The 21,862-nt window shown below is 39.6% G+C and overlaps 1 protein-coding gene across 1 annotated transcript in view; it reads right to left on the reverse strand.

Annotated features, from left to right (window-relative positions):
• Macrod2 (mono-ADP ribosylhydrolase 2) overlaps positions 1–21,862 on the reverse strand; it is a 1,850,149-nt gene that overhangs the window by 45,354 nt on the left and 1,782,933 nt on the right. Inside the window, exons 15-16 of the mRNA XM_038330425.1 lie at positions 17,392–17,466; positions 17,016–17,111 (exon numbers count right to left, since the gene is read on the reverse strand). Coding sequence (XP_038186353.1) covers positions 17,016–17,111; positions 17,392–17,466 — 171 coding nt within the window. The remainder of the gene's footprint in view (positions 1–17,015; positions 17,112–17,391; positions 17,467–21,862) is intronic.

Raw genomic sequence — 21,862 nt, forward strand, 5'->3', positions numbered from 1 at the left:
TGAACATCCAAAGTTTTGGAACTTTACAACAGAGAAAGCATTTTAGAAAATTTCAAAATGTAAGTAACTGGTCTCAAAAGTTCTCAGATGAAGCACAGCTGTTTGGAAAAAATGGAACAAACCATCCCGGCATTGTGGCAATGGTCACACTGTCCTGTGAGCTCTGAAGAGATCATTTCTGTATATTTTGGGGACACTGTCACATCCACGAGGTAATCACCCCCTGCATCACTGTTGCTATCAAGCGAAGGCTGTGTAAGCAGTATCTTTTCTGCTCTTGGATTTACTGATCCTCTAACGATCCTTCATGTTTCTGTGACTCAGAATGGCATGCCTCTCTAGCTGAGACAGTCTAGCAATGGCGGTGCAGCCTCATCGCTCCCTGTTATCAATCATCCTTTAATGCAAAACAAACATTTATGAAAAGCGGCTATAAAAGATTACATTTTTACTTGTCATACCCGCTGACAACATCCATCCTGCGTTCATCCGTCTGCAAGTCAATTTTTGCTTCAAACACTGTCATATTTTGTAGATAACAATAAATTAATCTCTAAGTCTTAGGCATCTGCCTGGCAAGCCAACTTCCCATCACGCTACATAGCCATATTCCTGTTTTACAACTGAGATCTCCTAAGTGCTGATTGTGAGGTCCTCTTCAGCTGGAGCACAGGCGGCTGCAAAGTCTTCAAAGTTGATGCCCCTCTAGGAACTGATTAGCGTACCCAGGACAACAAAAGGCATTCTAATCAAGCTTGGTGTCTTATCGCTGGAGATGCTAAGCGATTTTCAAAGGGAAATTCTCTCCTTTCTCCCACCCCTCCGCCCCCAGTCTCGGGAGTGGAAAACTAGATGTGGGAACACTGTCAACTTACCCAACACCTGAGCTCCAGCCTCCTCGGGAGTGAGTGGGGAAAATACATATTACCAGTGACTCCCAGTGAGGCCAGGCCTCTCCCGCATCCTACAAGCCTTGTGCGCTCCAGAGACTAAAGCTCAACTCCACTTCATTTTTAATGAAAACAGAGTTTAATTTTGTCTCAAACACTTGCTTTCTCCCACAGATGGGAACAAAGAGGGCTAGGGACTATGGGATCAACCCTGCAATACATATGGTTATTCAAAATTTAAGGGTCACCACCACTCAAAGGTAGGGTGCAGATCTGTATTGCCGTTAATTAATTTAGCCTTCATTATCAACTGTTCGGAAGCACAAAGGAAACTTACCAGCTCCTTTCCAACAACCAAAGGATGAGAAAACAAAGTGAATGAAAGGTCTAAGAGACTTAGCAAACAAACTGTTGGCCACTTGGAAGTATCTTAAGGCTCCCCGAAAAGCACCCCATGATTGAAATCAATTAAAAGGAGCCAAAGGCTGACCTGCTCAAGAGAAAGCGCTTAAATATCCCACCTACTCAATAAAGGTCCTAAGATCCCAAAGCCCCCGGAGGCATCATGAATACACTGAGAATTTTAAAATGCCCGAAGAAGGGGAGGTGTGAGGACGAGAGAGAGGTCTCTGCTTCTACATAATAGCGGCTCCCCTGTGGTTAGGCACAGCCTTCAGGATTTGCTTTTCAAGCTCTTTATTGAAATTGCTTGGGTCTTTTAACAGATCTCCTGTGAGGACTGAAGAGCCTTAAGCTAATTACGCTTGGCCGAGATATGCTTGATGCGATGGGAAAAACAGAAAGCTTTTGAAAGGGTGAAAAATCTCTCTCCATCTGTTGGTGGTCTTACTAAAAGAATACTAGGGGAGAAGCAAGGGTGGGCAGCCAGCCAGAGTGGGGAGGCAGAGGACTTCTTTAATTATGGGGTCAATGAGACTATTACTGCTTGGAACGTTGGGAAAGGGCAGCCAAAAACAAGCTTGGGGGCTGGGCAGCCACAGCAGCAGTGCCTCGCTGAGTAAGCAAGGCTGAAGATGGGAACTAGAAAGAGCAGGGAGAATTTGGTAGGCTTGGAGGGAAAAGAAAAATCATTATAAGTTGGAAAACACAGTTGGTCTGACGAAAGGAAGAAGGCTCTTAATTTGAAAGTCGGGTTTCACCACAAAGCCTTTCCTCCTCGGTTATCTTTGGTCCTTTAAGGCGGTTGCAGATGGAGCCCCAGTGACGCGGTTCTCTCCCATGGCAGTGAGACAGTTGCTTCTGTTATCCTTGGCAGTGCAGGTGAACAGGCTGCGTTTGGCTTTCAAATCAATGCCCCAGGTGTTGACTCAATATGGCAAACAGCTTATGTGTGTCATTCTAAAAGCTAGCTTCGGGTTTTGTGTTTTTTTCTTTTTCTTTTTAAAAATAACTAATCCCCTCGAAATTCAACTGAGAAATTGTTTGATTTTTTGGAAGACAAACTGACTCAAGGAGCAGCTTAGACTGAAGCCTATTTTTACTCTGTATAGGATAGCTCCTGAAAGTTGAACGACTTTGGTCCCAAATCTTATTTTTTTTTCAGCATTTGTAAATGAAACCCCACTTTTGCTCTCATGATCCTATGTCTGGGTGAGCAAAATTACCCAAATGAAGAGAATTTCCCCCATTTTGTCTCCTATTGCTTATTCTCTGTGCAGTAAGGTCAGGGAAGAAGGACTTTGGTGTTAACAGGCTTTCTGAACACAAAACTGGCCTGTGTATGGAGGGCTGCAAGTAATTGGGGCCCTTCTTCCTGTGTCCACACTCAGGCTTGTGGGATGGCCCTGTTTCTCTTTGGTTCTCTGCTGGTGTAGAAGGATTGCACTTTGCACTTGGCGACAGAGGAAACCCGTGGAACAGAAGCTTGGGAGCTACTGGTCCTCCCGTGGACACTGGTCTTGTACTCATTCTTAAGCCCTGATGAGAAAGGAGAAATTTGGAAGGGAGATGCCTTTGTTGCCTCCCTGATGGTGGATCAGACTGTAAACTTTTTCTCAGTCACATCAGAGGAATGGACTTAGGAAAAAAAATTCTGCCAGGCCAAGAATGACTAGGGACCTCATACCTCTCTTCTATCTACTGCCCCCTCTACATCTCCAGAAAAGATTACTTTTTTCTTCCAAAACTTGGGATTTTTTTTTTTTGATCCAATGTTTTCTTAGCCAGGAATTGAATGAAAAACTGTCTTGTAACAGAGTAGAGATAACCAGGGACCCAGGTCCTCTGGCACTCAAAGAAAGGCCTGGTTGGCCTGTCTCAGGGTTAAATTTACACATGTTCTAGCCCTTTGTCTCGTGATTTTTCTCTAAAATTGTAAGAAGGCCCAAGGCGCTGAGAGAGTCAGGGCTGGAAATTAAACTGTATTTTACCTCTATAATTTCCACCTTTTAGTTTCTTTAAGATATGAGGGAACAAAGTGGTAAGTGGTTTAAGGACCAAAGTACCTAGTAACACACAAGTGTGGCCCTAACTGCAGGTCCTGGGAGACCATAATGATGCTAACTAAGCTATTCCAGCCACGGTGCCTGGTGCAAGTCAGCTGGTTTGGATGATGCGCCGCAGCTTTACCACTTATAGGGGTGTAGTCCCTGGATCAGCAGCATTGGCATCAACTGGGACTGTGTTACAAACACACAACTCTTGACAACCCACTGTCTTCAGACCTGCTGACTAGAGAGCTAAATCCCAGCAGCTCATGGTTAATACGTCAGGTGATCTGGCTCAACTCCATCAGAAGCTCTCCTCCTCAATGTGGGGATACACCCACGGGAAATGGGATTACCGTTGCCAGGAAAATATGGACCGTGAGCCTCCTGACTCAGCTTTTCTCATCTTCTGTTTTTACGGTCTTGTCCTTAGGATACATAAATATAAGTTTCCTAGCAAAAATTAGGAAGTGCATGCCAGGTTCATACGATCCAAGACTTAATGAAGTATGATGACCTCTGAAACAAAACCACAAGTCCTGAGCCCAGAAGGAGTCTGCTTGGGATAGAGATCAGGAATTTGCATGCCTAGCAAGTTTCCAGACACTGCTGATGCTGTTTTGCTGGTTCCAGAGTCGCATGACGAGAACTGCCATCGATGGGTCTGTTTCCATGTCTTTGATCTTTTTGTCTGTCTGTCCCTCTGTTGGTCTTCTGCCAACTTCCGTCTGGATTCCTTGTACAAATGAGTGCTGGGCACATATTTGTGTGTGTGTGTGTTGAACGTCACTGGAAGCGCAGCTGTAGCGACTGAGTTCCACCCTCTATCTTCGCTTCGTTCAAAAATTTGTTCACCCACCAACCAAGACAAGAAAGTCGAGACAATATAAAATTGCTGGTTATGTTTCCTTTTGTTGTTGTTCTGGGTTTTGAAGCAAAATACTAGCATAGTAGTGCTAATTCAAACCGTGGGTGAGACCAGCAATTTCTCATGTGATGGTGGTGTCTCAGAGTTGATGCCAAAGCCCACCAAGACCCACGGTATCAGAATCCTAGAGAGCTACTAGAACTATTTTTTTTTAAGTCAGGGTCTCAGTATGTAACTCTGGTTGACGTCTGGAACTGCTTTGTAGACTAGACTAGTGAACTCACAGAGATCCACCTCTTCTTCCTCGCAAATGCTGGGACTAAAGCCATACTTCACCGCACCCAACCTTTAGGAACTATTCTTGTAAGTACATAACCCATGAACAGTTTAATTATGATTAATATTTGAGGGATAAACTAAATGCGACTAAATGTGAAAAAATATTCTTCAAAATGTGTCTTTAAGAGAAAGATATACAAAGCTAAGTGCAGTGGGGCCTATCTTTAATCCCACAGTCTGAGGCAGGAGGACCTTTAGTTCAGGCCATCTTAGACGACACAGAGATGCTGTTTGAAGAAAAGAAAACCCCATAGCTTTGCCTCCATTCCTTCTTATTTCTCAGCAGCTGTTTTTCAATGTAATTTCAATTAAAATGGGAGGAAATAAACTATAACAACTCAATAATATATTGGGTTTCATCTAAAACAAAATGCAAGTTCTCACAATAGCGTATCTATCGTTAGGAACTGGACCGCTCACCTCAGCAGTGAAGGTTCACATTGAAATGAAGCAACCGCACACAGCCAACCCGAACCCTTTCCTATTCTTAAAAGATGTATGTACCTCCTTTTCCTTTTTTTTTTTTTTTAAATCATCAAAGCAGATGTCATAAAACACATGTAGTGAAACATTCTGGCAGCAAGATCTCTAATTGTTTCCACCTTGATTATAAAAACAAATTGAAAGGTAAATCCTCGCAGTGAAATAGATGAAAAAAATAATTAACATTCAAAGAGCTGTATATACCACCTGCTCTTTCCACACTAAGCTGAAATGAAGGCACCTGACGTATAAGTGGCGATGGAAAGAAAGTGAGTTTCCTCCTGAAGCAGAGAGAAAAGTCCCACTTACATTTGAATTTCAAATCAGGGTGCACACCTTCCGTACAACCAGTGGGGTTTGGCGGGTCCTGCATCTGACGAGTTAAGCGAAATCATTACCTCTAAAGCCACGTGCAATAAGCAATCTATCCAAAATACATTGATACAACATTTCTGGGTCCGTTTCTATACTTACAAGCGAACAGCTTCTATTTAAATAAACGTTGCCCTTCTAACTCCAACCAACATCTGAATTTAAGGTTAGCTTTTCTCAAACTGTGTACAGGTACGTGTTAATTTAGAGTGGACAATATCCTAGTCTTTGTAACTCAAAGTGTGAATGACCATCTATTCGTGCAGCCACAGGTATGACAGTCCTGCCCACTTACAGGAGAGAGTGACCTGCTCTGCTTCTGTCGCTCTGACTGCTGGCCTCTCTGTCCCTGTGACTGGCTGAGGTCTTCAGTCCACAGCTACAGTGAAAGTCTTACTTTAGTCAGGCTTAGAGAAAGTAAAACCAGTTCACTGGAAGTAGGCAGAATCTCCTTTTATGTATGACTGCAGAAAAAAGAAATACTCTTCAAAGGAAATTTAAGACGTTATTCTAAGAGAGAACAAGACAGGGATTTTTTTTTTTTTTTTTTTTTTTTTTTTTGACTGACAAAGGCAGGTCAGAGAAAGACAGAGCACTTCAGAGCACAGCTGTAAGAGCATCTGACACCACTGTGCCCAGAGATGCTTGAGGCTCGAAGCAGGCTGCTGTGGGGAGCTGGGCATGGAGCCTGGCATCAGAAGGGACCATTTTCTTCCACTCTACCGTTTTAGGGAGCGGAGTGGAAGGGGCAAATACTGCATGGCATTGTGGGACTAAGCCACGCACAGGGAGATAACTCAAGTGTATGTACTCTTTTTTTTTTTTTTTTTCGAGACAGGGTTTCTCTGCAGCTTTAGAGCCTGTCCTGGAACTAGCTCTTGTAGACCAGGCTGGTCTCGAACTCACAGAGATCCGCCTGCCTCTGCCTCCCAAGTGCTGGGATTAAAGGCGTGCTCTACCACCGCCCGGCAAGTGTATGTACACTTGACAGTGTGAAGAAATACTTCATAATTCGGGGGCACTTGTACCAAATCGCTTTGATACGAGGTTTTGAGTAATCTGGGCTATGTTCAAATACTGCAAGAGAGGCCCCAGCAATTGGTTTTATTTATTTTATTTTTACTGTAAAGAGCCAGGCAATAAATGTTTCAATCTTTGCATTTTCCCATAAAACTTTATTTATGGAGGTTGAAATTTGAATTTCATATAATTATATATGAGTCTTACACAAAAGCCCAACAGAGTGCAATAAATGTGATAGCTTATGGTTTTTACTGACTGCAGTCTATAGTTTAACATGAAAAACAGAAATCAATGAAGGAAACCATCTGCCTGCTTTTGAGCTGCCAGTAAGTCTCCAGGTCAGACAGACTTTTAAGGACAGCTGAGAATTTCTTCCCTCAGACTTGAGATCTCACCTCTGTTCTGACAACTTCATTCTACCACTCTTTCATGTGCTGCTAAGAGAGACAGAGACCAATCTGATATTAAGTCAAAAATGGTCACATGAGACAAAGTCATTAAATGATCATTGATAAGACAGCATAATCACAAACATTTATGCACCTGACATTAGAGCATCTGCATATACAAGGCAAATACCAACATAATTGAAATGTAAAAGAAATAGTAATATATTAACAATGGGGGGGCACTGATATACCACTCTTAGATCTGATGTTTGGATAAGAAGGAGATTGTTTTAAAGATATATATATATAATGTGTACTTGTAGATGGTAGAGTATATAGCAAGAAATCAAAGTTGGTGGGGGCAAACAAGTTTTTGTTTGGTTTCCATCCTTTCTGCTCTGGAGAGGTCTGAAGTGGGCCCCTCAGTGACTTTATTTGTCTCATTCAGGTCCAGTTGGAGCAGCCTGATGAAGGAGATTGCTTGTTGGTTCCCAGCTGCTTAGCCCCAAAATAATCACACAGAAACTGTATTAATTAAACCAGTGCTTGACCCATTAACTCTAGCTTCTTATTGGCTAACTCTTACATCTTAATTTAACCCATATCTATTAAACTGTGCATCACCACAAAGTTGTGGCCTACCAGCAAAGTTTCAGTGTATCTGTCTCCGGTGGCGGCTTCATGGCTTCTCCCTGACTCTGCCTCCTTTCTCCCAGCATTAAGCTTAGTTCTCCTTGCCTAGCCCTGTTCCCCTATGGCTCTGCTATAAGTCCAAAGCAGTTCCTTTATTTATCAATGGTAATCACAGCATACAGAGGAGAATTCCACATCACCTCCCCTTTTCTGTTTAAATAAAAAAATGAAGGTTTTAACTGTAACATAGTAAAATTACATAAAACAGTTACCAAGTAAGAATTACAGTTATATCTATTTTATCTTTTATCATAACTAAGGAAAACTATATTATTTTTATCTATTCTCCAATTCTATCAAAGACTTCAGAAGTTTATAATATTAACTAAGTAAACAGGAAGTACATTGTAAGCAACTTCCAAAAGTCTAGAATTGACAGAGACATCTTGCTGCCTGGGCAGTCACTCAAAGTTTTTCTGTAACATTGGGGCATCCAGTCTTTAGCCCACAGGCCCATAGTATACTGCAGACTTTTCCACAAGCAAAAAATTTCAAAGACAGTTTTGCCTATATTGGCAGTTTGTCAGCCACTTTCTTCTGTGCCCTGCAGAATGTCTAGCAGATTCTTTCATGAAGTAGGAACCCTGAAGGACAGTCTCACCTTTAGGCAAGTTCAGCAGTCATTTCTCCATGAGTCCTGCATGTCCAGTTCATCAAACAGTCCAGGCAAGAGCAGTTTCTTGCCTAAATGGCTAACAAACTCCAACAAGGAGTTCTTCGATGCCCAACTTTCTCTTGAAGCAATTGGTGCTGCCAGAAGCAGATGTGTCTCACTGTCATGAAAAGTCCTAAGTTCTTAAAACATTTTAAATGCCATATTCTACAGTCTTTGAAAGATTTGAAGAATCCCTGTCCATCTGAAATACATCTCTGTACATCTAGAAAAATCTAACTAACTTGACTACAAGCCTGACCATTATAGATAGTTATCTATTAAACTATATTTCCCAATTATACACTAAATTTTCAAATGAGCTGCACAAACACAATACCTTAATCAAGAGCAGAAATATACATATACACAGTATAACAAAATTGACCTTAAATTTGTATCAATAAACCAAAATCCATACCAATGCAAATCTCTATAGCAGTAGCTACATAGTTTCTGGCACAAATTACACAATCAGTACTGAGCAGATGAATGAATTAGTAAGTGAGCAAATGCATGAATCAAACATGTATTTGTCCAGTAGGGTCACCATGAACCCAAGTCCTGGCAAGGAGCTCCAACTAGTAAGTATTGGCTAGCAGGGAGAATAAGAACCTTACTTGGTTACATTGCCTGTAATAAGGTTTTCCTTGTCTACTTTCCATGTAATTCCATTGAGAAATAAATATTGGGCTTTACAGTACAAATTCTTTATTTTCATTTGTTAACATCTCTTAAACACTGAATTGTCAACATTGTAATTGGTCACGAAGTGATGATAGAATTAATTACATATTTGCCAAAACTACCAAAAATCACAGAAAAAAATTGCAATGGTTTGGATCAAAGTCCCTGACCTTAGTAGTGAGACAGGGACAAAGTTGGTTAAAATGGAAGGTTTACCACTGATATTTAAAGAGAAGCAAGAAAAGTAGACTAGCTTTATGTAACAGCATCAAGTCTCAGGAGATTTAGAAACCAATGAATTATAAGTCCTTTGTGAAATTCCCTTGAATTTTGAACCGTTGAAGGTCTTATTGACACAGGAATATACTATGTGAAACAAACAGATATTGTTGGCTGATTACAAGTGACTCAGAAGACTCTAATCTGATGAAGCTCAAGCTGTACGTTATCTAACCTAAAATTTTCTTGTGACACATTCTTAAAGTGAACATAATAAGCTTCCATGTCTTGTTTGGTCTTGAAGAATATTTTCAATAAATATTCAATAAAAGCTATTGTATTTTACATTAATGAGATTTGATTTTTACATAATAATACATCTTAAATCCTAGGCTTCTTAGAAAAATACATAGGTTTATTGTATATATAGTATATGCACAGTGTAGCAATATGGTGGGCATGTGCCCAGGATAGAGTACAGTATATTGAAAAAAACTGTCCTTGGTACAAAATGACAACAGGGACGCTGTAATCTCTGAAGTCCCCGAAAGCTATTGTCCTTTCCTGAAATAACCTATAACACTACCTCAGTTGTCGGAGACCAGCTTCGACAAGTAAACCACTTACCAGGGCAGGGGCATGGGGATTAGAAAAATAAGTAAAGAGAGTGAACATAATAAACAGAAGCATAGGCTAGTACCGGGAGGGAGTTCCAGTGCATACTGAAATCACCCGTTTAATTTTCCAATATGACAAGGGGGGAAAGGCAAAAAACTGCTTTAGATACAAAGGACAACTAGAACAGTTACTTGCTTCAATACTTTGAGACATCAAGCCATTAATTCATGAAAAAAGTAGTGAACCCACCCTAGACCAAGTACCCTGAAGGCAGCCCCTCCCTACGTCAAACCCAATTCAAAAGAAGGAGAAGAATTCTCTGACCTTTGGTCAGGGTGGAGTTGGTCTACTTGTTTGGGCTGTTTTACTAAGTAATCTCACCCCAGGTCAGGGTGTGTAGCTGCACTTGTTAACAACCTTGAGCAAGCTGAAACTCTCAGACAAGATAGGCTCACATTTTTGATCCCCCACACTCAGTATTCTATCGTGGTATGGTTTACATGCCAAATAGGTAACTAACATGAACTCAGTGAGGTGGATGAAAGGGTTAAAATGGCAATCTTAATTTTATATTCAGTATACTGTTAAAAAAATGCCTAAGGTTTTACAGTGGAGCAGAGAGACGCATTCCTGGTGCCATCTCAGTGGGATGCTTAGCGGTCACCCAGTATTATTGTGGGATAATCCAATATTAGACTCATGTGCTGGGTTATTGGGCTTTTTATAGAATAGACTATTTTATGTATCTAGTAGAAGAAGTTTATGAATAGAAAACCTAGCAATAAAGATGGGTTTTTCATTACAAATGGCAATGACATGTCCACGGTGGAAGGAGAAGTTGTCTTTCTTTGTCCTTTTTGACATTAACCTCCCTGAAAACTTCAGCACTACTGAGCTGTGTTTGAAGGGGGATGTTCAGAATTCAAAATCCCAAATGTCCTATTTATATAACCACAATCCATACCCATATTCATTTACCTGTACTTCATGACATAGGCTATAACAATCATATTTTATAGATACACAGTTCAAAAACTCTCCTGATATGGTTTTAATGTGATTCTGCTTCTGTTATTAACCAATGATTTAAATAAAATCCTTTGCAGGCATTTAATTTTGCCTGATGATCATGATTTTATCTTTCTGGAAATTGCAATTCAGCCTTATAAAATATCCTGGGAAGTAATCTAAACACAGTGTCACCAAATGCTAATAATTTATGCTTGCTGTCTTTAGAGGAAGTTATTTTTATGGAATATTTAAGGATAATATATTATAAAATATTAGATTTAGTTGCAAATAAAAATTAATCTTTTCATTACTTGTGATAAGAACTCGGGTGCTTTATATATGGAGTTTCAGAACTCTAATAATTCAGAAAGGAACAAGCCTAACATTTGGAGTTAGAATTCTACTTAGGGATAGACAAGTCTTTTCGATTTTGATAATGACTTCCACGAATCTCACAGTTGTAGAATTACATGCCTCGGGCCAACACCATACTAACAAGTTCAACTGTTAATGAAGTACAGCAATTAGTAAAAGGGGAGTAAAGGAGAGGAGATAAAATAAGACAAAGAGGATGCAGAATGTCGCTGGATGCTGGAGCGTTCTTAGAGGAGTCTTCAGACAAGGACCAGCTAGTAATCAATTGCAAGCCTGGTGCTAGCACCCACTTAAGCTTACACACATCTTTTGAGAGTGTGCTTCTTGAGGGATGAGGGATGTCCTAGGGGTGGAGTGTCTGCATGGCAGGTCCAGCAATCGCTGGAGACCCTGTGGTGAAGACCAAGGTAAAGCTGAAGGAAAAAGGTGTGAGTGTTGTGTCAGATGCTTGGGACCTGATATGAAAACAGTATCACTCTGAAGAAGTGTCAGGGACACAGAAAGGGGTAATCAAAGTTTTGTAACATGTAAAAGAAAAGGCGATCATGATCACAACTGACTAGAAAGTTTGGACAGTTTCTATGTTTATAGAGACACATACACACACAGTATATATATATTATATATATATATCTTATATATATATGTATATATTATATACATAACATACACACACACATATATCAATGCTTTTATTGAGAATGAATAGATTTCCTATTCTGTGCATGTTTGTTTAAATGTGAAACATAAAATAGTTTAACATTCTGAAAGCAACCTTAAAATAATATTAAATTAGAACTTAGGTTAAAACATTCTAATTTTATGTTCAATGTATTTAACACATACAAGGAATTCCATAGAACACTTCAGAATTTACATCGAGTCTACACAGGGACCAACCCTTTTTCATGTAAAATTGATCTTAAAACAAATCTGAGTTGAAAATTTCTGGCTGTAAAGTAAGATTAGAGAGAGATGGAAGAACAGAAACAAGTCATTGGAATGAAAAGTGCCCCCCCGGGAAGCTGAGAACCACAGCCCTGCTCAGCTGAGTTCATTTGAAGAGAAGAAACACAGGGTGCCTGAAATTGGAAGTCCCAGGAAGTTAATCTATTATCCGAGATGCAAGATACAATGTAGAGATGGAAACCCAGGCCAGTTCTATGTAGTGTGCAGTATTCAGTTTTATGCAGTGTTTTTCACCAGTCAAAAGAAAACCCGAGCAAGCTGGTTATCATTAGCACAGCACGGGCTGGCTATGGACCCCCCATGTTAGTGATCTCACATGAGGCTACATTGCAGATCCAGGTGGTACTTTCCAAGGAAAGACAAGACAATATGGTCACCCATGTGGGGATGCCATCAATAATGGACAACACCAAAAGTGGAGAAGTGGTGCTCTAAAGACAACATAAACCTCAAATGGGTCAGGCTGGTAAGCAGCAGAAGAGTAAGTGGCTGGCTTACTATATAGTCACTGAAATATGCACCAGTGGCCAGAGGAGCACCACAGCAACACAGAATGTTGCTGTGTTTGTTAAGGGGGAGGGGGTGATGATGACAAAGGGTGGTTCTGAACAGTTTGTATAAACCAAAGTTAAGCAGAATGGCATACTTCCTCACTTATGTATGTAAGTTAGATTTCCAGTTCTTGGTGGATCCTAATGTAAAATGTTATTATTCTAGCCATCTTTGTGAATGGCCTAGGAGGCTCTGTATTTTCACCAATGGAATAAAGTAAGCAAAACTAGAGAAATCCCACCATTTCAGTGTTATCAGACATTTTCCATCAAGAATGTGTCCTTCAAAGTTGGCCTTCTTTGAAAATTGAACAAATTGAAATCTTGTAATTTTATTATTAAGTCTATGTCTCTGATTCCTACCTTAGAAATGCTTAGATGTCAAAAGATTTACCAGCAGTCACACAGTCAGGACACAAGAGATGAACACATGACGTGACTCCTGTATGTGCTTCATGGTCCTACTAACCAGTTGGAAAGTGTGAACCTTAAAACAAAAATTCATGCTCATCACGGGCTCACAAACATCATTTTGCCGGAATTCCTGTCCATAAGCTTCTATCTCCACGAAGTCCCAAGGTTTTAGTACACTTGAAGTGCCCAAGCAATTTTGGTCAACTTCAAATAAGCAGGTGAACTCTTGCTGTTCCATCCACAGTGTACTAATTAATTGTTCTAAGAAAAATAATTGAGAGCAAATGTCTGCACTCTGGGTAAACCTTGAATAAAAAGTCCAACATGTATACTAAGTAAAGATGGAAAATTTTGTTTTAATAATGATACATGTTGGTATCATCGAAACTTTATAACAAAAAACCTCTAAATTTGATGAGGGGTAAAATTTTATACAAAACATGAGATCCTTTTTAGCAAGCATCTCCTATACCTCTCTCCTATTTAGTTATTAACCTAAAAAATGCTATTTTCCTAAATTTTAAATGCATTGCAGATCCTGCTGGGAAAGCATAAACCAGGGCTCATTTAGGATGAGGCGATATGGCTGTTTGAGGAGAGCTGCCATATGTGAACCTCCACTTTCTGCCTGTTGAAAATTCTGTCATTCAGGTCTCCCAGGGAGATGTCCATTGTACTATTGTGTAATTTTATCAGCATGAGATTCTGCTGAATATTTTCCCTCTTTTAAAAAATCCATATTTTGGTAGAGCTAACTTCAAATCTTAATGTTGCAACATCTGTGCTCATACACCTGGGAGCCATAGAAGATATGTCCTGAAGATTATCTACATTTTCTAATCTTATAAAATGATGCAAAGTGAATGAAGGATATTGCACCTTTTTCTCCTCATTTCTTAAAGGAACCACTGTCTGCCTCAGTAGAAAGATTCTCATATTAAAAGAGAATGAGAGTTTTCTAAACCACAAAGAGCATTTTTCTACAAATAAATTAGGATATTAATTTACTTTGCTCATATTTAATTTGATATATATCTGCATATCTTCCTATTAAGAGATGCCTTCATGAATTTACACAAAAGATCAAGACAGAATCTTAAAATGTTTTCAAACCAGACTCTTGAATAACTATTTGAAGTTAAAGAGAGCAAAATAAATGTAAGCACCTTGAATTTACTCATTGACCTCCTTATGGGGAACTACCAATAATTCAATGGCATCTTGCTTAGAAGACAGGGATTATGGTTTGATTATTACTTCTGAAACACAAGATTGAGATCTTTTTTTGTTTTGTTTTGCTTTTCAAGACAGGGTTTCCCTGTAGTTTCTAGTGCCTGTCCTGGAACTAGCTCTTGTAGACCAGGCTGGCCTTGAACTCAGAGATCCGCCTGCCTCTGCCTCTCGAGTGCTGGGATTAAAGGCGTGCGCCACCACCGCCCAGCCCAAGAAATCCAGTTTATAGGTGACAGAACTCTTGTGCCCTCTCATCCACTAATAGTTCCATTATATAGGGTACCATTTACCATTTCATCAGGTAAACAGTCTACAATCATTTTTATAATAAGGTTTTATAATATGGTTTTGTCAATCAAATGTGAGTGATTATTTGTTGCTGAAGGTAGTAGTATATGTGAAACTTTTATGGGTTCTGATAGTTATGGAAAGCAATGGATGCCCTTGGAGAACTTCCTCTGGAGTCTCTTTGCTTTATCATGGAGTTATCAAATTGGGTTAAACACTAAGTAATTTGTGTGCCATGACTTTTTACAATTGTTTGACACATGCTATTGGTTAAATGTTCATTGCAAATAGGGTGTCAGTTACTTTGGTCATTACTATCATTGAGATGAGGAGGCTGATGGAGATAAGTTAAACAACTCCTCGATGTCACCCAGTTGTCATTGATATGGAAGTGCCTCAGCCGGCTTTACTAATTTATTAGTAAACTAGTTTACCTTGCTTTTCTCTTTTTTGGATGCTACTATGGTTTGGGTATCGTCCAAGACTTAACATGTTGAAATTCCATCCCCACTGTTAGGATTTAAATGGGTGGAAATTTATAAGAAAAGGGAGAGAGTAGGCATGTGTGTATGAGCATGTGCACACTCACACACACATAACGACACATATAAACTCACACATACACATGCATACACAAAATGCACATATACTCCCTGCCTCTGTCCATGTTATGCCTGAATTGTCTCAGGACTTTGCCAGCTAGAAGACCATTTTCAGCCCCTCGGTCTTATATCTTCAGAAATGTGAGCCCAAATGAGCTTTTTCCTTACGGTTTACCCAGTCTGTGTTATTATTAGCAACATAAGTACAGCATAAGCACTTTTCTTATAGTAACAGAATAGCTCTACACTTTTCTGCTGATACAAAGAATAAGGTAACAGGGTAACACATTCAAAAGTATTTTCAATTTAAACTCTAGAATGTTCAAGGTATGGCCTGTAAATAACTGATAGACAGGAAGGGAAAAGATGGCTAATTCAAGCCCACAGGAGCTGCCCTTTTACTGTAAAAACTCAAAGAAAGTTGTCACAAATATAGAACCCAATTTACCCTTAGCTTCTCATGTATTGTTCCAACACCGACAGGAGAGGGTTGGCTACCTCTTCTACAAAGGGGAGGGGGAAAGTGAGCCCCTAACTTTTCAATCATTACAGAAAAGTTTCATAGTAGGGTACTTTGTGGCAAACGCTGGATTCCTCCGAGGGTCACACTACAAAGAAGAGAATGTACAAGCTGTTTGGTGTTCTTTAATCCATTTGCATTTGCAGGCGCTGTAAGAAAACAAGCAACTTCCTCAAGAGAAAGGTGAAGCAAATGAGCAAGTGCTGTGTCTGTACTGCTTTAGTGGTAGAACTGAAAGCTTGGGAAGTTCCTCTACCTAGCTTTGTACAGTATTTATGTGAATCTAGTGAAGGCTGTATTGATCCTCTCTTATCACTGTCAGATAAACTACTCCCACGCCGTTCATTTGACTTGCCACAAACATGGTGTCACGAGGCTGAACTCTTATTCCAATTTGAGAAGAACATAGCAAAGACACAGAAGAAGAGTGCAGGGATATAAATGGAGTGGATTTTTAAGAGTCAAAATTACTGCTAGAGCTCAGCAATTAAATGACGTCAATGCTCCTGCCAAGGGGTGTTCATAACTTGGAAGCTGTACTTGCAACTTGACCTGATTTTACAACTGAGATCATGTCCGTGCTTTAATTTGGAAGGAAAATTGATTGTGGCATTCCGTAAACAAAGTCTACCAAGTGATGGCGCTGTGACTGCGATTGCAGATACCCACTTGCGTAGAGCACTGTGACTTGTGAGAGGGTGTAACTAATTATTTCATGGACGTTTAAAAGAGATGTTTAGGAGTCAGACTCTTACAATTCTTCCATCAATACTAAGTTACTCTGTTTTAATTCAATTTCTTTAATACAATCTTATTTTGCCCAATATTTTATTATTTATAAATTATTTATATCACTGATCACAGCAGAAATCATTGTGACCTAATTTACTTCTTAACTAGGATTCAATGTTGCTCTATTCCCAGATTAGCAGACAAGGCTTGCGATTTATTATGCTCAGAGGATGAGCGCTTTCTTATGTTTCCTTAATCATCACCATGCAAAGGAAGGCAGGGTGAAGTCAGTGTAAAATATTTGATCTATTTGTTCTTTTCCTTTTCCCTAGGACTTCATTTCTCTATCTCATGATTTGGATTTCTTACAGACTTTCTCAATGCCAGAGTTTCAAATTTTTAAATGAAATCTTAATACAAATACATCTACATTCTATTGGGAAGGAGAGCAGTGTTGTCAGTAATACCTTTACCACTTCTGGATTTTACTCTAATTTCAAAAATAGATTCGAGGTTACAGGTGAGTTCGTTTCTCCCTTTAATGGCTATAGCGGTGAAGGATAGCTTTGGCAGTTGGATTCCAGGCAGATGCCCACAGAACCTCTCTATTTGTGATGGATTAATTTAGGAGGACTCCTACCTTCTCCACCTTCCTGCTCTTCTTGGTCATCATCAGTCAGGGGAATCACTTCTGGTTGCTCCACAATTGTGGCATCTTCTTGGTTTGATGGAAGCTCTAAATGTAAGAAGACAGAAGAAGATTCAAGAATGTTTAAGTGGGAATTATTGAGAAAACATGGCGGATATAGAGCAGAAAGCCTTTTTGTGAGCTTCAAAGATTCAAGACTTACACAAAGCTAGATGCTGGCTCACCATCCAACAGTGTGTATGTGCGCGTACACACACACACACACACACACACACACACACATACACATGCTTCTTACAGAGAAGGCATAGTTTACAATTTCATCTCATTCTTGCTAATAATATTCAATATATTCTGGCTTCAGTACCTTCTGTCTCCATAGATGAGCTTGGGGACTCTGTCTCAGTTTTTACTTCGCTCTTTGTTGACTCATTCTCTTGTCCTGTAACAACAGTGATCAAAAAAGAAAAGAAATATGATATGCATGTCCATAGCTTTAATCCCAGGTCTGAAAAGCAAAAAATGTCCTTCAGAGGCCCTTTCTTTCTTTCTTTCTTTCTTTCTTTCTTTCTTTCTTTCTTTCTTTCTTTCTTTCTTTCTTTCTTTTTCTTTCTCTCTGCTCTCTCTCTTCTCTCTCTTTCTTTCTCTTTCTCTCTCTCTCTCTCTCTCTCTCTCTCTCTCTCTCTCTCTCTCTCTCTCTCTTTCTTTCTTTCTTTCTTTCTTTCTTTCTTTCTTTCTTTCTTTCTTTTCAAGACAGGGTTTCTCTGTATAACACTTCTAGCTCCTAGCTGTCCTGGAACTCACTCTGTAGACCAGGCTGGTCTCGAAATCACAGAGATCCACCTGGCTCTGGCTCCCGAGTGCTGGAATTAAAGGCCTCCCACAAAAAGTGTTTTAAAATGGAAATGGAGGGCACTAAGGCCGGTTTTCAAATAATTAAATTAACTTCAATTATTTTATGTGGCATATCCAGATAATTTGGGTAAACATACAAACTCTACTCTTTTCTTGACACACAATTAGTATTCAGCTCATCAATCTATTGGACACTGGTAGATAACAATCGGCAAGGTCTGAAACTGTAGAGTTATTTTCTGGACTCCATGGGTTAGATTAGGTGTCTTTTAAGATACAGTGATCTCGAATACTTAGGATCACCCCCTCCAAATTAAAACATACCCGTTCTTCATTCCTTCATCAGCAGCACATGGAATAGGATGTCATAATAGCTCAGTAACCCCCTTTAGACTTTGACTGAATGTAGAAAAGATCAGAAAACTGCTGTTTTTTTCTCCCACATCACCTGACTTCTTCTCTATAGGCTTTTGAGTATTTAAATACTCACTAAGATAGGAAATTAAAATCTGTTCATTTGTACCTCATGCTAATGAAAGATTTTATGCTGAGGATATTTAACTGTTGAATTAAAAACATAAGTCTAGACCTTGGACTAGTATGATACAGGAGAGCTAGAAATATTTGCCCTCGTACATCCCTGGGCAGGGAAGGGGTGACATTTTTCTTTAATCTGGTCCTTACTTCTTCCTGTAAAAGGATTACATTCCTCTGTTTGTGACAACATGACCTGTAGTGGAGCATCCCTACATCAGGTCTTTTTTTTGCCTATCTTGATTTAGAAATGTCAGAGGGGGGACATTGTGTAAATCTTTGCAAAAGCTTAAGATCCATTGCAAGTTCCTTCCAGCTCCCTGCGCTGAGCAGAATGTGCTCTTGATCCTGAGCAGAGACAAGCGGAGGTGGGTGAGCCTTATTGAAAGCCACTGAGTAGTTTAGGGGTTTATTTTTTGTTGTGGCTATACTGACTTAGATAACCCTTGGTCCTACATCTTCTGCTTCGATGTGTTTATTCTTAGACCAGCCACCACACTTCTTCCTCTAAGTTTCTTCTCTGCCAGTATAAGCCCCAAGCAAAATACAGATCAGAAACAAAACAAAACAAAGCCAGTTTTATTTTAATGACATCCGTTCCTCCTAAGCGCAGTTTTGATCAAAAGATCTGATAAAACAATGAACATTAACATTTATTTACCAATGTGTTGGCTGAAGTTAGAACCCTCAAGCTGTCTTGGATAACTTTGTTCCATCATTCCCAATGTTCAGTGATGCCCTCCCTGAGGATTGATGGCTCTGTAAAATGTTTTTCTTTCCTCTTTTTCCATCTTCCTTCCCCTTTTCTGGCTCAGGGTATACAAGGCTGGAACTTTCTTTTCTTTCTTCCTGTGTTGTCTAAGTTTTAAATTATTAGCAAAGAGGACTTTTAAAATGTGGATTTGATCACAACCTTTTCCACTGGATAAGCTCCATTCCTCTCATGCTTCCTCATTCATTCCCAAATTATGGTTCATTGACCAGCAACAACAGAATTATCTAGAAGCTTGTTAGATGCTTTCTGGCTTCACTCTATTCATACAGAATTCTAACTTACATAATTTGTTTTTCAAGATCTCCGTTATAACGTATATATGCTAACCCTTATGAAGCCCTGGCCTACAGGACTTGCATGCACCAGTAAGTTACTGACTCTGCGTTTGATGAAGCACTTCCCATCTGTTATCTCTACTCATTGAGTTAGCCTCTGGGGAAAGCACTGTGACAGTCATTCTGCCTTCTAAATACATTACCTGCTCTGACTGACGACAACACCATTTCTCTTTATGCTTTTCTTGCAAATACCTTTGTATGACATTTTAAAATGTACATGCATAGAGTAAGACATACAAGTCACAGTTGTATAGCTTCATGACTCTTTGTGTAATTCACCTAACTATCTTAGGTCTAATCTCACTGGGATCAAGAACACTTCTAGCATCCCAGCACTCGGGAGGCAGAAGCAGGCAGATCTCTGTGAGTTTGAGGCCAGCCTTGGTCTACAAGAGCTAGTTCCCGGACAGGCTCCAGAGCTAGAAAGAAACCCTGTCTCAAAACATTAATAATATTAATCATCATCATCATCATCTAACATCAGTGGCTTCTTCCAGTAGGTTCTTCTTCAACAGGTAACAATTTTGCTTGCTTCTAGAATTTACACAAGCAAAACTACAGGCTCTTTTAAAAAGAACTCTCTTTTCAAGTATTTGTTGTGTGTAAGATTAGTCCCACTTTTTGTATGCATCAATTGACCATTCCTATTTGATGTTTATTAGTCTGCTGTCTGAAGACATGATACCATATGAGATTGAATAATGCCCAGTTGGGGACTATTCTGAATAAGACTGCCAAAACATTTCAGTGTGTTCCTTTGTGAAAACATCTATTCGTGTCATCTGACCATTACCCAGAAGTGAAATTGCTAAATTACTGGGAATTACATTTTTAGGTTTACTGGATCATATGAAACAGTATGGTAAAGAATCTGTTCCCTTTTTACCTCTGGCAGAAATGTATAAGAGCTGTATTTGTTCTTGTCATTCTTTAGATGGTATCCTGTTACTCCTGGTCATAAAAATCATCTGATAGGATGTAGGAAGCAATAAAAAAAGTCTTCAGGCCAGTTTCATCTTTATCACCTTTGAGTATAAAAAAGAGCTGGTGGCCACATGAGCAGCCATTCCTTATGCCATATGTTAAGTGCCAGTGGCACTGGCTATGTCAAGTATTGGGATAGATGTCCACAAATAGATGAGTGTTTGTTCTCAGAATGTCCGCAGTTTCAAGAGCATGGGCATCCCAAACAGAAAAAGTTCTTTCCAGGATGTCAAACAGAGTTCCAACTGTTTAATTTTTAAAATCACTTTGAGATGGTTTTTAGACAGCAGACAGTAGAAAGGAAGGCAATATACTGACTGATAAAATCAGAAACATTTGTTAAGGTGAGAGAAAGGGACATTTATTAAGGATAAATGCAAAGTTCTAAAATTGGGCTTATAAAATCAGTCTTAAGGAATGAAGAGAGAGGACACTAACTTCATTTCTGTTAAAAAGAAGGAACCACAGGTTTTGGATTCTAGATCTTCTCTAGATAAGCATGAACTAGGCACATCAGAATGTTGCATGGAGAGAAAGATTAAATCACACAGAAAGTAAAGAGTCTGTTTCTCAGTTTGCCTCCTAGAAAACATGTTACCCGGGTAGCCATTGAAACACAGGGGCTGGAGAGATGGCTCAGCAGTTGAGTACGGACTGATTGCTTTTACAGAGGACCTGGGCTAGGTTTTCAGCATTGCTGGCTCAGCACCACCTGTGACTCCAGCTCCAGGGGATCTGATGCCCTCTTCTGTCCTCTACAGGCTCTGCACTCAAGCACACACACACACACACACACACACACACACACACACACACACACACTTAAAAAGTAATAAAAAATAAAATCCTGAAAATCCAAAGCATGTAAAAGGGGATTGCACTAAGTGAATATACTTTTGGAAGTATATGTTCAGATAAGCAAAGGGAACAGGAAGTGTTTCTGTTGTTTCAGCAACACATAGCATGACTGATATGATTGATAAGGAAATGGTTTAATGAACAGGAAATTGAGACAACTAGAAAAAAATTCTACACCCAAGAATATAATGACAATACTACCACCTAGAGTGGAGACCAGAAAAGAGAAGATACAGCAGTGGTAGACACACCAATGTTTCTGATATCAAACAGTTACATAAAAGTAATCAAGAAAGCTAAAGTAGTGAGTGAAGAGGAATTTGAAATGGTAGCTTCAGGAGACAGATATATATTATGGGCGATATATTCAGTGTGTGCGTGTGTGTGTGTTGTATGTGGTGGGCATGTGCGCATATGTATGTAGCAGGTGTATGGGAGGAGTAGGGGGTGTATGTGTGTGTGGAATGGATCTAGCCAAATTCAGTTATTTCCTC

This window comes from Arvicola amphibius, chromosome 5, assembly GCF_903992535.2.
Source record: "Arvicola amphibius chromosome 5, mArvAmp1.2, whole genome shotgun sequence".
Classification (NCBI taxonomy): domain Eukaryota; kingdom Metazoa; phylum Chordata; class Mammalia; order Rodentia; family Cricetidae; genus Arvicola; species Arvicola amphibius.